General features: G+C 45.5%; 1 protein-coding gene across 1 annotated transcript in view; it reads right to left on the bottom strand.

Annotated features, from left to right (window-relative positions):
- Positions 1-19,733, bottom strand: part of SPAG6 (sperm associated antigen 6) — a 184,195-nt gene extending 164,462 nt beyond the window's left edge. Inside the window, exons 1-2 of the mRNA XM_082258041.1 lie at positions 19,453-19,733; positions 8,797-8,892 (exon numbers count right to left, since the gene is read on the bottom strand). Coding sequence (XP_082114167.1) covers positions 8,797-8,892; positions 19,453-19,477 — 121 coding nt within the window. The 5' untranslated portion in view covers positions 19,478-19,733. The remainder of the gene's footprint in view (positions 1-8,796; positions 8,893-19,452) is intronic.
- Between the last annotated feature and the right edge of the window lie 201 nt (positions 19,734-19,934).

Below are 19,934 nucleotides of genomic sequence, written 5' to 3' on the forward strand. Positions count from 1 at the left end.
CTCAAAATGCCCAACAAGAAAAATCCCATTCATTAGCTCCTCCTGTATTTGAATTGTATTTGTATATTGTAACTGTATTGTCTTCCCTCACATTGTAAAGCGCTGTGCAAAGTGTTGGCGCTATATAAATCCTGAATAATAATAATAATAATAATAATAATAATAAATTCAATGACCCCTGTTCACATATGAGCGTTTTGTCTCCTGAAGCAAAACACTTGAAGCTCAAAAAAGTACATTACTGGAAAATTACCAGTGTTTTTGTTAGATGTATTGGCCTGCCTCCAAACACCTGCAAAAAAAAAAAAAAGAATGAAAAACGCCCAAAAAAACGCCTATAAAATGATATTCTCAGGTGTGAGTAGAGCCCAAGGGCTTTATTGCTTGCTTTACAAAAGGTAGAAAATTCACCTACTGCATCCTTGTTTAGTTTGGTGTTATCATCTTTGGTTTGTATCCAGTCATATAACAAACACCTTTTTTCAAATAATGTAATCATGTACGAAACTCTATCCGCACTTACACCCAGTCCTCTCTGTCTGTTGCCTCCCTGCTGGTTTTCCTGCATTTAGCAGACTTGTAGCTCTCCCCACACTGACATGAAGACCCTTACTCCCCAGGGTGAATAGAGATAATCAAGCTCACATTGTTTTGCCCGATCCACTGGAGACATGCAGTTATTACAGTACAAGACTCACTGTCATGTCACATTTCTTATTTACAGAGCATTCAGCTGATAAATAAGGTGAAAAATGCATTTCCAAAGAAACCTAAAAAAGGTTTCTCATTGTGAACCAAAATGCTGGCTTTGGATTTGATTTATTCTGCATTAATAAGCTCCCCCCGAGGTTTGAGGAAAATTATTTTTTACATAGAGCTGCCACAATACACAAGACAATATTAAAAATAGAAGAGCTCCAATCAAAATGAGTGATTGTATCAAAAGACCTTCAAATATTATAGATGCAATGGGGGTGATTTACTAAAACTGGATTACTCAGAATCTAGTGCAGCTCAGCATTGTAGCCAATCAGTTTCTAACTTCAGCATGTTCAGTTAGCCTCGCTTCACAGTGCCGTGACTTCAAAGTCGGACGACATCCCTGCGCGACCTCATCGCGGCTTGCATACGACATCTTTAACCACTTCAATACCGGACACTTTCACTCTCTTCCTGCCCAGGCCAATTTTCAGTTTTCATCGATCTCACACTTTGAATGACAATTGCGCGGTCATGCAACGATGTACCCATATGACATTTTTATAATTTTTTTGCCCACAAATAGAGCTTTTTTTTGGTGGTAAGTAATCATCCCTGTTTTTTTAATTTTTTGCTAAAGAAATAAAAAAATATTAAAAATTAAAAAAAAAAAAAAAAAATGTTTTCTTCATTTCGGTTATAGATTTTTTGTAAATAAGTACGTTTTCTCATTCACTGATGCGCACTGATTAGGCTGCACTGACGGACACTGATAGGCATCAATGATGGGCACTGACAGGCGGCAATGAGGGGCAGCACTGATGGGCACTTATAGGCAGCACTGATGAGGGGGCACTGACAGGTATCCCTAAAAGGCACTGCACCATTGATGGGTCTGCACTGATAATCAATGCGCTGATTACCAGTGCAGACCCCCCCCCCCCCCCCTGTTAAGAGAGCTGCTTAGGGCTCTTTCACACGGGCGCTCCACTTGTCCGCAAATCATCCTATTTTTTTGCGGATGATTTGCGGATGATTTACGGACATAATGTAAGTCAATGGCATTGCGGATGTCAGCGGAATACCATCCGTTGACATCCGATTTTCTTCCTTTCAGTTCTGTTCCTTTTTTTGGAACGGAACAGAACCCTATTTTTCCTCCGTGTAAAAAACGTAAAGGAAGCAAAATCGGATGTCAGCGGAGTCATCCGCTGACATCCGCAATGCCCATAGACATACATTATGTCCACATATCATCCACAAACGGATGGGATGATATGCGGACACACAAGTGTCACCCGCTCCGTGAAAAAAAAAAAAAGTCCCGCAGCGGACAAGATCAGCGGAGCGGCCGTGTGAAAGAGCCCTTACTGACTCTCCTCTATTCACACCCTGTCAGCATGAATAGAGAAAAAGAGAAAAGGCGGCACTTCTTGGTTACGATGTAATCAGCTGTGATTGAACACAGCTGATCACATGGTAAAGAGTCTACGTCATCGGCTGTTTACTGAGATCAGAGATGTGGTGTGTCAGAGCGACACAGCGCACTACCAATCGCCACGCTATGCGCCCTCGGGGGAACGTGCGAGCGACTTATCCTGCTGGACGTCACATGATGCCCAGTCAGGATAATGAAACCACAGCCCGTCCGTCATTCTCCTTTAGGCCGGGTGGGATAGGTTAACATAAGTCAATGCAAGTCGTGTTAAAGTCACACCAAAAGCAGTGCAGCAACCTTTTTCTAAGTCGGAGCGACTTGAGTCGCACCAATTAGAACGGTTCAAATGCCGTTTATAGGGTGCAACTTGCCATGCGACTTTGAACTCACAAGTCGCATGGCAAGTTGCGGCAGTGCAACTGGGGCTAAAACTGTAAGAGGGATTAGAACACCTGTCAGTTTTTATTGCTGCCTGGGCCCCCGTTAAGGAGATTCACCCTCTCTATATGTCCTGTTTATCATTATCATTGAAAGTGAAAGTAAAAGAAAATTCCACATTTTTGGTTGTCCCCAGAAAAGTAGTAGAGGGGAAATATTCCAAACTAGTACTGGTGGCCCAGGGGTCCCCAAAGAATCCCCTTAATTTGAAGGGATTTCCTCTCACTTCCTGTTTGGCTATGGGACAGGAAGTGAAGGGAAATCTCTGCAATGGGACATAGATGGCGAAAGAAAAACTGACAGGGGATATAACCCTTCTTTACTCTGTCCAAAATAGAAAAAAGTTTTGCCTATAGTTCTACTTTAAGCTTTGACAATAAAACCTGGAAGCTGATTGGTTTCTATGCAAAGTTTTAGTAAATCTCCCCCAAAGTTTTCAGGATTTATAAAGTCCAATGCCTTAAAAGCAGTTTTTACAAGTTTGGAACATGTACTTAGAAGCCATATTGGGGGATGCCTTTCATGTTACACAGGAAAATATTTTCTGCCTGTCTGTACCCCTAGTTCCAGACATATTGCTGGAAGCATGTGCTGTATAGATCAGAGGTGTCAAACTAAATTTCGTCGTGGGCCGCATCAGCATTATTAGTTGCCTTTAAAGGGCTGATTGTATCGGTAAGACCAGATTTCCAGAGCACAATACCCCCCCTTACATCAGATGTCAAGTGTTCCCCACCCTCCCTTACATCACAGTGCAACCCCCTTATCTTGTGCTGCTGCCGGGAAGAAGCTGGAGGCTGAGCTGGGAAGCAGAAAGTGCAGGGTCTGGAGGAGGACCAGAGGAGGGCTGGAGTCAGCTGCCGAAGTCTGCTGAATGCTGAGACCAGGGGAGGACGGAGATTAGGGTGTGCTGTGGCTGCACAGAGATCTGTAGAAAGAGTTCCGTCCTCCCCTTTGCTGCTGCTGATGATGAGGGGGAGAGGGGGCAGAGACAAGCCTCTCCGTGGCTGCACATAGAAGGAGTTCTGTCCTCCTCTCTGCTGTTGACTGCTGAGACAAGGTGAAAGCAGAGATGAGGAGGTGCAGGAGAGGTGTCAGGGCCACATAATATGGCCTGGAGGGCTGGATTTTGCCCGCGGGCCTTGTGTTTGACACATGTGGTATAGATCATTCCTAGTGCTTTTTCTACTGAATCAGCCCTATAACAAACATGGGATATCTGGCACCAGATTCTAAGTATTACAGCCTGATTATAAACTAGCTATATCTAGCTAATGAAGCTCAGTGGCTCCTGTTAGGTAGCTCTCATCTACCAGGGGCTTTGCAGTGTACTGCCAATGCATTTCATGGGTTATATGGAACATATATGATACTAGACTCAGCAACAATATGTTTTTTTTTTTTTTTTGATAACTTTAAGTTAAAGTAAATAGGTCCTACTTGCATGTATCACTTGCTTACCAGCAGATATTATTTACTTTTAAGATAAAGTTTAGTTATGGCTTTTTGAATAGTTACATTGGTCCTGATTGGAAGCAGCACAAGAAGAATTTGGAAGAAGCACAGCAAGTGTGAAACGCGTTAAGATCCCCCCTTCCCCCATGTACTCTTGTACATGTTTGCCACTTATCTTGAAAGTTTTTGCTATATAAAATAAAGGGAGCTATATGGAGCTATGGACAGCTTTACAAAATAAATGGAGAAAGTACAGTTACAATGCAAATCCAAAAAAGAGGGTCAGTTGGGCCCTACTCAAGAGAGCTTACAATGTAAGAGAGAAGGCAAGTGATACAAAAAGTTATAACTGTGAGCGATGAGTTGTTTAAGAAAAATAAAATATCAGTTTTTAGGTAGAAGTGGGATAGGCTTTTCCAAAGAGATGAGTTTTCAAGAAATGCCTAAAGGCGATAGCTGTATACTAAGCTAATTCCCTCTCCTTTCCTCTAACAATGTATAACCTTGGATTGAGACACCATTTCAAAGCTCCTTGATTGACTTGCAGCGATTGGGATTTGGTGGCTATAAATCAACTTTACGGGGCATTAACTGTTTTAATGGTAATCAAGTGGAAGACACATTACAAAAGGCCTATAATCACTTTGCTGCTAATCAAAATAAAATCACTTTGCAGGGCTTTAAACTCTTAACCACTAATAAATACAAAAGCAATCTGCGGGGTATTAATCCTATTGGTTTAATAAAACTTGGGGAATGAAACCCAGTAAGAACTCTGAAAGTAAAAAAAAAAAAAAAAAAACACATTTCTTTTATTACCATTTTTTTTTTTTAGATGAGTCATGTTTGGGATGAAATTAAATTTCAGAGACGGTCACGGAATTAATATTATTCAAATGAAAAAAGTGGAAAAAAAGATAAACAGATAGATATGGTGCAGGAATTGAGGACCCCCTCACCACAAGAGGAAGAATCAGGGAAAGAGGACCGTGATGTCCAGACTGCAGAACTTACAGGAAAAAAGTTAGGGACCTGAAAAGGATTGGGGCGATGGATGAGTGATAGGGAGGGCATGGAGTTGGGTCATAAATCACGCCCCCTTCACCCTGATGCTTATACTAACCTTTTTTTTTTACACCCTCTGTTCCATTTGCCTTCAGGAATGATTAGAAGAAGGCTTGTATAACTTTGTTTTGTTTGAATCTTACACAGGGATAAAGACTTTCACTCTGCCCATGTGACAGCGCTTGGTCCTGATGCGTGGCTTCTCAGGTTCCCAGCAAAGCATGTGGGAGGAAGAACTGGGAAGATCTCAGAGTGGGGGCAACAAAGAGTAGGTGAGTATGGAGTCATTTTGGGGATTTACTAAAACTGGTCCACACAGAATCTAGTACAGCTGTGCATAGTAACCAATACGTTTCCGGTATTGGTTACTATGGCTGCATGTGAATCACACAGGAACGCACAGTGCAGGAATGGTGGGAACCAGCCCTAAGATGGGCATCAGCTGTATTCTCCAATTACTTCTTTCTGCTAGGTTATAGAGAATTATTTAGTGCACCTATATAATTTCCAGCTGTAGTGATATACCATGCAAATTATAGATGATTCTGCAAAGGATGTCAATAGAGGATAATGATATGTTCTTTGTTTCTTCCTTCGCAGCATAATTGAAGAATAGAAATCCTAGTGCCGGTGAAAAGGGGCTTCTTCCTTCAAAAAGTGATGGTTCAACCTGTTCAGCAGACATAAAGTCCTTTCCAACCAATACTTATGGACTTGGAAAGTGACAAATTTTGGGGTACAAACAGGTCTGACCTTCTGTAAATGAGGTTGTGGCACATGTAGCTACTAAAATCCCCTATATATCACACCCACCTGTCTGCTCCATAAAAAGACACCCCGAATACAAAGCAAATGTTGGTCATTGCTATAACAAAAAGTAATTACACAGAACAAATAATTTTCACAGCCTGGTTAAAAACGCAACAATTATTTTTTTTTTGGTACTCTTTATTTCGAGTGTTTTCCATTCTTAAGCTACAGTTGCCAAGCATGGAAAGGAATGGAGTCTGCCCTATTATTGGAGTACCAAGCATACTAGGGTGTAGCATTTTGGTAAGTGGGTTACATTCCCCCAAGTTTGTGAGATACAATAGGCACGATTTCGATGCTAACCTCTTGCAACTCAGCTGGGTAAAACACACTGCATTTTCCTATTAATAAAAGTACTGAATCTACTAATCTGCCTTGTTCTAACACTGGAAGATATTTGATAAGCAATAATCTAAGTCAGGGATTCCCAAACTACGGCCCTGCAGCTGTTGCAGGAACTACACATCCCATGAGGCATTGTAAAACTCTAACATTCACAGACATGACTAGGCATGATGGGAATTGTAGTTCCTGAACAACTGGAGGGCCGTAGTTTGGGGATCCCTGATCTAGGTTAAAGAATCTACAGCTGCTCTCTACATCCCTGGACCTACAGCAACTCTATAAACTAGCATGGTCAATTTTGAATTTCCGTAATAAAGCATGTAGGTCTGCTTTGTAAATTGGTGCTCTGAGTTTTCCTTTCTCTCTCTACTTACTGTATCATCAATCAGATTTAAACTTGTAAATCAGGTTTGAATCTGATTCATGTCTGTCAGAAAAGTCTTAGGCCTCATGCACCTTGGACATTTTTACAGCTGCTCCTAGGGGCATCAGACTTTTCTTTACAGCTTAAAAACGCCTCTCCATGTTATTCTATGTGTCCATGCACCCAGTGCTAGTGTGTTCTGGAGTAGCAGCGTTACAGCTGTAAAAACACCTGGCGCGGCTAAAGGCATGTTTACATTGTATACAGCATTAAATCAAGCGTTTTTAAGCTAAACGCTAACGTGGCTAAACACTAACACGGCTAGACGCACATTAACGCCAATGCAAAATGCTTCTAAATGTGCATTTTTTCTGCCGCTTTTTCCTGCCGTCGCTACTGGCTTTGCAGCTCGTTTTGTAATGCCCTGTGTGCATGAGGTCTTATTCCTGACACTTTATAGAAGATCTGAGCTGTGAAAGCTGTGCCAAAACATGGCAAGCAGAAAGCTAAGAACTGGTCACCATACTGTGGTCTCCCTGCAGCTGATCTTCTCTCTATTACTGCAGAAAGCTAAGAACTGGTCACCAGTACTGTGGTCTCCCTGCAGCTGATCTTCTCTCCATTACTGACTTACCGCACCTTGTTGCACACCATGTCCCTGTATGAAGATGGCCATTTTGGTAGAGGCTGAGCTTTGTCAGGGCTGTCACTATGATGACTGGTGATCTGATTACAGATACGGTAATGATCAAGAAACAGGAGCAACGGTTAAAAAAGCATAGATCCACAGAATGAATGAAGCAGAAGCAGGGAGATCTTTGCACGTCAGGTCCTCAGGTACAGCTTCCTCTCCAACAAGGAGTAAAGTGAGCAGCACAGGAGTGACATCACCGAATCTGATTCTAATAACATTAGACTTTTAGTCAGAAGCAGCAGTGCTTTAGGTGATCTCACACTGCAGATATAATACTTGAAAGTTCAAGGTACAGGAAGTGTGTTACTATTTTTTTTCTTAGAAAGAATTCAAGGCAAAGGGTAATTTTTCAGGGTACTTAGGCACAAATAACATTTTTAGATGTTCCCTATAAAATAGCCAATCTTGACTTTCTGAGTTTGGGTCTCCTTTAACTGCCTAATCTCCAGTATCTGTATACTCTTTTTAAAGCAGAGCCATTTTTAACTTCTGCTATGAGCCTACTGCTTTTTGTCAATGTTAACTTCCAAGAATTTTATTTTCTATGGAACCTTGTTAGTTTTAAAACAACCAGTGTTAAACTAGGCACTGGTTTTCCAGGTGGTCGGTTCACCCTTGGAGGAGAGAAGACCCCTATCCCCTCCCTTTTTTTTTTCCTTTTCCCCTCCTATCCCCTCTCTTTTTTCTTACCTTATATAATGCCCCCAAACCCTTGCTCCTCTACCGCTTTTAGCCAACCCTCTCCAGCTACTTATATGCCCCCTCACATCCTATGCCATACTCCCACCTCCGACTGTGCAAGCTGGATTTAATTCTTCACACTTCATTCAATGTCATACCTAATGTTTTGGTACTTTATGCAAAATACTGTAGATTTGTCCCGTTTAGAATGACATTAAAACAAACTTTCTGGTTTGAGGAAGTAGACCTTTGGTCTAAGAAATGCATTGAGGATAATATATCTCCCAACTTCAGTAAATAAGAGACAACAATGACTAATATTTTGATGATATGGAAGTAAATTTAAAAAAAAAAACAAATGTTCAGGGAGATAGAATTGCTTGGTAGCTGCTAAAATACAAAAATATTTCTGTTAAGGCAGAGTTTCTCAACTAGGGTTCCTCCAGGGGTTTCTAGGCGTTCCTTGAGCAAGGAGCAATTTCTGCCTCTCAGATAAGTTCCCACTCACGCCACCGATCTTTTTAGCTATCTGTAAGGAGGTCATTCTTCCCAACGACCATCACACTAATGTATCATGAGTTGTAGATACAGGAATTATTAGCAGGGGTTCCCTGAGACTGGAAAGTTATTTCAAGTGTTCCCCTGGGTTAGAAGTGTTGAGAAAGGCTGTGTTTGGTGTTTGTATCTTTAGATATGTAGGGATATTTCTTAAGAAGCAGCATATACTTACACCTGTGTTTTGAATGGAGTATATGAAATACAACAGAGGTTAGTCAGTCCAGGCATTACCGGGCAAAAATTAATTACCTGCATTCTGGAGCGTTTCAATGTTTTGCGGTCTTGTAGCAAGCTCTGCGACTGTTTGAACGAATTGGGTGCGTGCCCTCTGATATTGCTCGAAAACTAAAGGAAAAAGGCAGAGCGTTACATAATGGTGATACAGAGAATTTCCTGAGATCAGGCAGCTCTGTTGTGAGAACTGCCATTGGGTTACACATTCAAAGAGCACACGCAGTGATTTTTCCTGCAGACTCAGCTGATGATTGGAAGATTGTTCATTGTAATGTGGAGCCTCATTTATCAAAGCCTTTTTTATAAGTTAGGTCTGTGTTGCCTCATAGACTCAAACCCGTATTGGAAGATGACAGAGAATACAAGTGTGAAAATGACGGGTGAGTGTGGAGCAATACAGACATTTCTCATGAAGACACTTTGATAAATTGGGTCCATGTTTATTTTGGCAGATACCGGAAAAATAAAGACGATGATAAAATATGCAGCATCTACTCAAACACATGAGACCAGCTACATGATCTCACAATGGCTCCCCTCCTGTACTGAAATTCTCGCATATCAGATTGAGCCCACCTCATTTCCTAGCTCAGCATCACATGTAGGAATTACCTAAGGCAGTCTGCATGCAAAAACATTGGGGAAGATTAACTACAGCTGGTGCACACAGAATCGGGTACATAGTTGCCAACATTTGAAAAAAAAATTACCCGGGACAGGCGATGACATCACGCCACCCCGTGATCACGTGATATGGAAGTGCTTCGGCGAAAAAGCGCATTTGCCATGACAGTGCCAGCAGAGTAAATTACCCGGGACAGGCTCCTATTTGCCAAGACTGTCCTGGCAAAAACTGGGCAGTTGGCAAGTATGCAGGTGCAGCTGTGCATAGTAACCAACCAGTATCTAAGCCTGTTTAAAGAGGAAGTAAACCCTCCTCTGCAAGTTGTACCTATAGGTAAGCTATGATAAGGCTTACCTATAGGTACTGTAAATATCTCCTAAACATGTACCGTTTAGGAGATATTTACCTTATATGCAGCCAGTGACATCACTGGCGCATGTGCTCTGAAGGAACGGCCGCTGGTGCTGTTCCTTCAGAGCCCCATGCCGTGACCGTCAGCTCCCGCGCGCGTGCGTGGGAGTGACGTCACCGCGGCTCCGGCCAATCAGATGGCCGGATGCCGCGATCCCGGAAGACGGGCGACTGAACATGTCGCCCGTCATAGAGGTAAGCGGGCGACACGGTGATGCATACTAGCTCATTATGTGTTTCTCTTTCAGGGTGAAAAAAAAAATAAAAATCGGGTTTACAACCTCTTTAATTAAGCTTTGACAATAAGGGCCGGTTCACACTGTAGCGTTGTCAGACATCGCATGTGATTCGCACCGCACTGCTCTGCAAATCACAAGCGATGTCTGTGCTATGCAAATTCAGCCATACAGATTGTATGGCTGAATTTGCATGTGCAGGAGTGTGCAGGAGTGATGTCATCCCCCATCAGCCAATGAAGATGGCCAATAACTGGCACACAGAAGATACAAGCGCCAGTGAGGGACTATTGGAAAGGTATGTTAACCCCTTTAGTTCTGCTTTAGGCTCCATTCACACCCCAGTGTTTTGAGATCGAAGCAGAAATGCTGCGATTCTGCTCATGATCTTAATTGCACTACAATCGCAAAACGCAGGTTCAGGTGCCATTACTTGGCACCTAAAACACGGTGCTATTATCACACGGCAAATCACATCACGTGAAGCTTGTTGCCCAAGCTCCTTTTTGAGTGACAAGCTTCATGAGATGCAATTTGCCGCAATTGCTGCCCAGTAAATCGCACAACAATACCTTAGGCCCCTTTCACACACATTCATTTCATCAGTTCAGTCACGTTTTTTTGTCATCAGTTTTTTTCAGTCAACATCCATTTTTCATCCGTTTTTCATCTGGTTGTCATCCAATCCAATTTTTTAACAGATGAAATTAGGGCTTTCATCCGTTCAAAAAATTGAATATGACAGAAGCGGATGAAAAGGGATGTACTCCGTTTTTCCACAGGAATGCATTGATGTCCGTTTTTCATCCCTCAGCATATGTGTGAAATGGGCCCTAAAGCGATCTAGCAATGTAATGGTTTCAAAAAACAGTTAGGGCTCTTTCACACGGGCGGTCCGATCAGATCCGCCTGTCAGTTTTTTAGGCGGATCTGATCGGATGCCCCATTCAGCCCTATGGAGCAGCGGATGTCAGCGGTGACATGTCCGCTGACACCCGCTGCCATCCGCATTTGATCCTGTCCGTGAAATCCGGACGTATGGAAACCCTATTTTCCATCCGTCCTGGGGATCGGATCGGATGGGATCGAATGAGAGCGGACAGGCAGTCCTCTCTCATCCGATTCCCCATAGAGAGCAGCGGGGTCTGTGACACCTCCCTCTCCGCACTGCAAGCGGAGACAGAGCTGTCATCCGCCGGCTCACCGGGGATCGCGGATCGATCCCCGCTGAGCAGCACGGATCCCCCTACGGAGGCGGACCGTGTGAAAGAGCCTTTACATTCCCAGCATGCTGGGACTGATAACTGTCACATTGGTTGTGTCCTAAACCAATCTGTGTAACAATCACCTGGCCGGTGTCATAACTGATCACATGTGCAGCAGCATGGCAGTTGCAGATCAAAGAGAAGCTAATATGGCATCTTTCTTGGCTGCAAAGAAAAGGAGGGCTTAGTTTCACTTTAGGCCCCATTCACATTTATGCGACTTTTCATGCAACTTTAGAAGCCTAAATTCGCACAGCAAATCGCACCGCATGAAAGTCACACCTGCATGATATACATGTGAATTGTGTGCGTCCTTTAGACATCAGCAATTTGTTCTGATTTGGTTTAGTTTCCTTTATTAGTTTTCAAACAAATTCCACATTTTCACAACGATTGGAATTCAAATCAGTCAAAAATGTATCTGAATTCAGTGTAAAAAATAGCCGGTTGCTAAGGAGCGGGCCGGAAAGCCAGCCGCCGCGTCCTTAACCGATTACTCATCAGCTTTCAGCGGGTTTCCTCACTGACAGCTGAACCTAAACAAAGAGTGCCGGCAATAAAAAATAAAGGAAAAAAAAACAGCATGGGATCCCCCCCCCCCCCCCACATCCATACCAGGCCCGAAATTTGGAAAACAAAATGGTGTGGGGTCTCCCCCAAAATCCGTACCAGACACTTATCCAAGCATGCAGCCTGGCAGGTCAGGAATGGGGGAGAAATGAGTGAGCACTCCCTCCTGAACCATACCAGGCCACATGCCCTCAACATAGGGGGGAGGGTGCTTTGGGGCAGGTGCCCCCCTCCTAAAGCACTTAGTCCCCCATGTTGATGAGGACAAAGGCCCCTTCCAGACAACCCTGGCTGGTGGCTGTGGGGGTCTGCGGGCAGCGGGCTTATAAAGATCTGGAAGCCCCCTTAAACAAGTGGGCACCCAGATGCTGCCCCCCCCCCCCATGTGAATGAGTATGGGGTACATTGTAGCCCTACTCATTCACCGAAAAAAGTGTCAAAAATAAATTAAAAGACAGATTTTGACAAGTACACTAGTAAAAAAACAAAAACAATGTCCCCCCGAAGTAAATCCAGCGTCAATCACAATGAACGCCGCTGCCGACAAAAAAAAAGAAAAAAAGTCCACACCTGATGAAGACTCCCACCGTCTAACAGTTCCTAAATAACTAAGGGGTGGAGACAACCGATGACGTTACCAAATGACTCCGCTCCTTGTGATGTCATTGACCCAGCATGCCCAGATTGATGACATCACAAGGTGGGGGTCACCTGGTGCTGTCACCAGGTGGCCCCGCTCCTTGGTTATTTAGGAACTGTCAGACAGCAGCGTTGCCAGATGGCGGTAGCCTTCTTCAGGAGTGAACTTTTTTTTCTTTTTTGGGGTCGTCGGTGGCGGCGGGCATTGTGATTGACAATCTAAATCTAGGATCTTTTTTTTTTTTAAATAAAGGGCTTCCTGACCTGCTCCTTAACAACCAGCTATTCTTCACACAGAATTTGGATCGGCGATCGATTTTCGACAGATTCGAATTTGCATCGTTCTGAAAATTTGGAATTTGTTAGAGGATGAAGAAATTTAAAAAAATAAATAAAAAGTTTCTGCATTTTTGCACGTCTAGCGACTTTTTTGAGCACAAACAAAACAATCACATTGGTCAAAACCTAAGTCGTAACAAGTTGCACTGTAAAGATGCAAATGAAATCGCAAGATTTTGCAGTCGCACAAGTGCGAATGGGGTCATAAGTGGGTTGAACGAGAAAAAAAACAAAGTGACGATTTTCCCCATCAACACAATCTGTGCTGAAAGGGGAATCCTTCCTGCAGCGCCATTGTGTTCTGGTGGTGGGAAGCCTTCCCCGCCGGCATATTACAATGATCGGTGTTGCTGGCGGCAATGATCGTTTGTGAAAAACCTGACAGGCTGGTTGTACACAAGTCAATCGATAGATCTGTACAACCAGCCTGCCCATACATGGAGCAAAATTCATCCGGTCTCTTCTGAAGCAGCTGAAACCAAGTATGGCCGCTGTTCTATCAGAATAGCGCTACCTATCAGATTCTGCAACCAGAAGTGACATTTGGACTAGAACAACTTACTGCGCATGCTCCATGCGTTCCAACATGGCTGCTATGTGTTCCAATAGGTTACCTAATGTGACAGAACACGAAGCAGCAGACATCTTCTTACAACCACGCAAGTCTTGAATTTTACATTTATTTTAGCAGTAAACTCACCTTATATACTGAAATAGACCAGGGCTCGACAAACCCCAGGCGCCAGGTCGCATTGGCGACTAGAATTAGCGACCTGGCGCCTGGGGTGCACTGCTGGAGGTGTCCTGTCCCTTTTGCGCCCCCCAATCACTCACCGACTGCACGGACTTCCGTGCAGTCCGAAAATTTAGGCCGCTGCTTTTCCTCCTTCAGTGAGAGAATGGGGAACTGGCGCCCTCTTGTGGTGGCCGGGAGTTTGACAAGCAGTAACTAATGGCTGTTTCCCATGCCTGTCCTCAATGCCTGTCCATCTCCTTCCCCAAGAGGAGATGAGAGGGAAGTTTTTTGCAGGCTTCATCTCCCTGTCCACTTACCTTTGCTTAAAAGGTAAGTGGACATAGAGTGTGGTTATTATTATTATTAATTATTATTAATTTATTTTTTTTAATTATTAAAAAAATATTATTATTTTTCTTTTTTTTTTAATTATTATTAAAAAAAATATTTTTCTTTTTTCAATTACAGTATAAAAAAATAAAAAATAATTTATTTTTCTATTTTTTTTCAATTATTATAAAAAAAATTTATATATTATATAATAATATAATTTTTTTTTTTCCTCATCGCCATGCCACAGCCAAAGGCCCCTTTCACACGGGCTGTCTGATCAGGTCCGCCTGCCAGTTTTTCAGGCAGACCTGATCGGACCCTTCAGTCTCCTCTATGGAGCAGTAATCTGCCGCCATCTGATCCTGTCTGCCAAAAACAGACGGATGGTGGTTCTATTTTCTATCCATCCCGTGGATTGGATCAGATGGCATCGGATGGAAACAGACAGTATAGAGGAGAGTGGGGTTCTAGTCGTCTTTATGTATAAATTTAGTATATTATTTTTTTGGAAATAAAGCTTGGTTGTTTGTTTAAAAAAAAAAAAAAAAGCTGGCTCCTAACTTTTTTAGCTGGCTCCTAGATTTCAGGAAAATTTGTCAAGCCCTGAAATAGACTATTTCACTATATAATCAGTTTGTGGCTGAGAAGTGCGGGGTGTAACAAGATGGCTGTCACCAACTTTTACCTGCAGGTTTCTCGCTATATTTATTATATTACAATAATATTAGAAATGTAATACTGTCATTCAATCTATAGTACATGTGTCAAACACAAGGCCGTAGGTCAAATGTGGCCCTCCAGGCCATTTCCTCACATCACCTCTCCTGCAGCTAAAGCACCTCCCTCATCTCCGCCCCCCCCCCCCCTCCACCTTGTCCCAGCAGTCCCACAGAGAGGAGGACAGAGCTCCACCTACAGATCCTGCACTTCTCTTTGCAGCCATGGAGATGCTTGTTTCTTCTCTATACCCCCCAAGGAGTGTAAGTGGCCAGAATGCACCTGTCCTTTACAGCTTTAGGTATTAATGAAACCAGTAATAATCAAATACAGAGGCAAAGTCACCAGCTACACACACTGTACACATACTGTACTAATACTCAGGGCCAGTTTTAGACAAAGTGTGGCCCTGGGCAAACCTAAAAGTGGGGCCCCAAATTTTTTTATATTCTACCAAAAATATAGGCGCATTTAATCAATTTAGCCAAATAAAACATACAACTACATGAAAATATGCTTTAATTAAATAACATTAAATAGAATAAAATATAACAAAATCAATGCACCAGGGCATGCTGGGCATTGTAGTTAGTAACTGCAAGTCTCAGCATGCCCTGATACAGCCTATGGCTCTGCAGCTGCCCCAAAACACAACCTGCAGCATGTTGCACTATATAGTATAATATAATACTATAAAGTGCAACATGCTGCATGTTGTGTTTTGGGGCAGCTGCAGAGCCATAGGCTGTATCAGGGCATGCTGGGAGTTGCAGTTAGTGACTGCAATGCCCAGCATGCCTGGCCCCTGATACATCCTATGCAGCTGCTGCTGCACTATATATTATTTTCTAGCCACCCACCCCCCTTACCCTTATTTTTTTATGCGGTGCAGACTTGTGGCAGCGGCTCCACTAACTTAAATTGCCTGGCTCCTCTCCGGTGGGGCTGGCGACGTCACTGACGTCAGTCTCTGCTGCCTGGCAACAGACGTGATGGCGCACACGTGACGTCAGTTACCAGCAGCCCCCGCGCTGGAGCCTGTGACTGGGGGACGGACGTTCCCAGAGGTAGAGGGAAGGGGGAGCCGGAGCCCGGAGCGGAGGAGAAGGTCAGAGGTGAGGGGAAGGTGGGAGGGGATTTGGGCCCGGCCACAGGCAGCACAGCGCATTGTATCCGCCCGCCAGCACATAGTGGAGCGGAGGCAGCGTGACACTGACAGGGGGCGGCTGGGGGCCCTTTGGAAGATGAAGCCGGCTCCTGACAGTGACGGGGCCCCTTTGTAAAATGGAGCCCGCTGCTGACAGTGACATGGGCACTGGCGTGCGCAGCCTATGGCATTAGTGTGTGCACCTCAAACCAAAAGCTCAAACACATGTGCGCGTGTGTTTGTGTGTGTGTATATATATATATATATATATATATATATATACACACACACACACACACACACACACACAAATACACACACACTTTTATAAATAAATGTAAACTAAAATATAATCTATGGGGACCCTGCTCTAAAGGGGGATCTATGGGGACCCTGCTCTAAAGGGGGATCTATGGCATAGATCCCCTTTAGAGCAGGGTCCCCATAGATCCCCCTTTAGAGCAGGCCAGGGCAGGTCCCCATATAGATCCCCTCTTACAGCAGGCCAGGGTGAGGTGAGGTCCCCCCCATAAAGATCCCCCCTTACAGCAGGCCAGGGTGAGGTGAGGTCCCCCCCATAAAGATCCCCCTTACAGCAGGCCAGGGCGAGGTTCCCCATATAGATCCCCCCTTACAGCAGGCAGGGTGAGGTGAGGTCCCCCCATATAGATCCCCCCTTACAGCAGGCCAGGGTGAGGTGAGGTTCCCCATATAGATCCCCCCTTATAGCAGGCAGGGTGAGGTGAGGTTCCCCATATAGATCCCCCCTTACAGCAGGCAGGGTGAGGTGAGGTCCCCCCATATAGATCCCCCTTACAGCAGGCAGGGTGAGGTGAGGTTCCCCATATAGATCCCCCTTACAGCAGGCAGGGTGAGGTGAGGTTCCCCATATAGATCCCCCCTTACAGCAGGCAGGGTGAGGTGAGGTTCCCCATATAGATCCCCCTACAGCATGCCAGGGTGAGGTGAGGTCCCCCATATAGTCCCCCTTACAGCAGGCCAGGGTGAGGTCCCCCATATAGATCCCCCTACAGCAGACCAGGGTGAGGTGAGGTCCCCCATATAGATCCCCCTACAGCAGACCAGGGTGAGGTGAGGTCCCCCCATATAGATCCCCCCTTACAGCAGGACCTCACCCTGGCCTGCTGTAAGGGGGATCTATATGGCGGACCTCACCTCACCCTGGCCTGCTGTAGGGGGATCTATATGGCGGACCTCACCTCCCCCTGGCCTGCTGTAAGGGGGATCTATATGGGGTCTTAGATCCCCCTTACAGCAGGCCAGGGTGAGGGGAGGTCCCCCATATAGTCCCCCTTACAGCAGGCCAGGGTGAGGTCCCCATATAGATCCCCCTACAGCAGGCCAGGGTCGTGAGATCCCCCATATAGATCCCCCTACAGCAGGCCAGGGTCAGTGAGATCCCCCATATAGATCCCCCTACAGCAGGCCAGGGTCGGTGAGATCCCCCATATAGATCCCTCTACAGCAGGCCAGGGTCGGTGAGATCCCCCATATAGATCCCCCTACAGCAGGCCAGGGTCGGTGAGATTCCCCATATAGATCCCTCTACAGCAGGCCAGGATCGGTGAGATCCCCCATATAGATCCCCCTACAGCAGGCCAGGGTCGGTGAGATCCCCCATATAGATCCCCCTACAGCAGGCCAGGGTGAGGTGAGGTCCCCCATATAGATTCTCCCCCCTCCCCTTACAGCAGGCCAGGCAAGGGCAGGTTCCCTCTTACCTTTTTTTCACCTGTCCTCAGGCAAGATTTTCCTGCAGCACCACAGACCATCCGTCACCACACTTCAGGGCTTGAAGTTCAGGCTCTCTGGCCTCTCCCCCTCCTTTGCTGAACTGCTGTTGCTGTCTGTCCTGTCCTCCTCCTCCTCGCCGCACCGCAGGCTTCTTCTGCTGGTTCTCTCCCGCGCTGCACAGCAAAGTCCCTCCTCCCCACCGCACATACCGCACATAACGCACATACCGCACGCCTGTCTCCACCTCCACCACAGTGGGCGGCGCTGGCCGGTCTGAAGGCTGTAGCTGAGCATCCGAGCCGCCAAGCTGAGGCCAGCCGCAGCTAGTGAGCCAGCGGAAGAGCCGCAGAAGAGACTCAGCGGCGGTCCGGCGGCCATGGCGGAACGTGCAAGGAGGCTGAGGGTGATTGCCCACGCCTATGGACACGGGGCCCGGGGCCCCTGGACATTCGGGGCCCTGGGCATTTTCCCAGGTTGCCCCCCCCTAACGCCGGCCCTGCAAATACTGTAGCTGCTGACTTTTAATATTAGGACACTTACCTGTCCTGGAGTCCAGCGATGTCGGCACTGCAGCCAAGGTTTCCATCGGCTGTCGGGTGCTGCCGCCGCCATTGCCTGTAAGGGAACCCGGGAGTAAAGCCGCAATCACGGCGGATCCCTACTGCGCATTCCTATTGGCTCGGTGGCGGGGGAAGGAGGAGGGGGCCAAGCTTCCGAGGGATGGCGCCGTATCCCGGAAGTGGGGAAGGGTACCTGTTAAAAACAGGTACCCGTTCCCCCCTCCCCCCTGAAAGGTGCCAAATGTGGCAACGGAGGGGGGGAGGAAGCAAAAGAGCGGAAGATCCACTTTTGGGTGGAACTCCGCTTTAAGGTAACTGCAATGCTGATGTGGCCTGCAAAGAAATAGGGTTTGACACCCCTGGAATATAAGGAGAGTTTACTGCTAAAATAAATGTAAAATTCAAGACTTGGGTGGTTGTAAGAAGATGTCCGCTGCTTCGTGTTCTGTCACATTAGGTAACCTATTGGAACGCATAGTGGCCATGTTGGAATGCATGGCGCATGCGCAGTAAATTATTCTAATCTGAACGTCCCTTCTGGTTGCAGAATCTGATAGGTAGAGATATTCTGATAGAACAGCGGCCATACTTGGATTCAGCCGCTTCAGCAGAGACTGGATGAATTTCGCTCCATGTATGGGCAGGCTGGTTGTGCAGATCTATAGAATCTGATAGGTAGAGATATTCTGATAGAACAACGGCTTAAATTAGCATGCCGACTCGCCCTTTTTGATCAATAAGTCCAAGCCAAACATTGGCTCACAGTTACATATAGTTACATAGTTAGTTACATAGTTAGTCAGGTTGAAAAAAGACACAAGTCCATCTGGCTCAACCAATAAAAAAAAACCAGTAATGAAAACCCAACCATACAATCCCATCTACGCGATCCTATAGCCGCAGTTGCAGCGCGGTATGCGTGCAAAATGTCTTACAGCTAAAAAAAGAAAAAAGCAGCCCCAAAAAAAAAAAAAAAAGGTCATTCAGAAGGCGTCAGTATTACCCAGGCGCTATTATTCTATACAACCCTTGGAAAATTGATTGACAGATTGGAGATAGAGGCTACCATCGTGTGAATGCGCCCTGAACAATTGTCACTTTGTGAAGTTTTAATAAAGTTAAAAAAAAAATAGTTTAGAAAAAAAGTAAAAAAAATAAATAAAAAATAAACAAGTGCCTTGTGCTGTAAAAATACAATCCACACCCCTATACAGAAGGGACTTTTCCAGGGACGTCCCTGAGGAGCTCTCACCGTCCCTGGACAGCACATTTATACAGCTAAACTTTTATTATATAAATGACACAATAATAAATCAATGGCCAGCTTGGCGCAGTTACCTTGCAGGACCTGGCGCTGGCTCATGGTGACTGTGTGCTCTGTCAGGGGTTTCTCCTCAGGCCGCTCGCTGTCTCCGTTAAGCGGTTCTCCGTCTCCAGGATGCGGCTTCAGCTTGCGCCTAACAATTCTCCGTCTCCATAGCGACCCCAGCGGATGCGGGCGTTTCCAAAGACTAGAATTGCTGGGGGGAGCCGAGCCGGCGACACGTGTAGCTCGGGCCGACCTAAAGGCAACACATCAGAAAGACCCGATCACTCCCCGCCGGACGAGGTGGATGGTACATTCCGTAGCCTCAGGCCAAGAGGGAGGGGTTGCGTGTCGGTTGCTATGGAAACGTCAGGGGCATGTTGAATGTTGTACAGTGAGGGCAGAGAGTCAGTGTCCTCACGTGTGCTCAGAGGAGCGTTTCCCTGGCGGCGGGAATACAGAGCTGAGGAGACCTGACCGACACAACACTGAGCATGACTGAAAATGTGTAAAA

Source organism: Pelophylax lessonae, assembly GCF_965119305.1.
Source record: "Pelophylax lessonae genome assembly, chromosome: 5".
Lineage (NCBI taxonomy): Eukaryota > Metazoa > Chordata > Amphibia > Anura > Ranidae > Pelophylax > Pelophylax lessonae.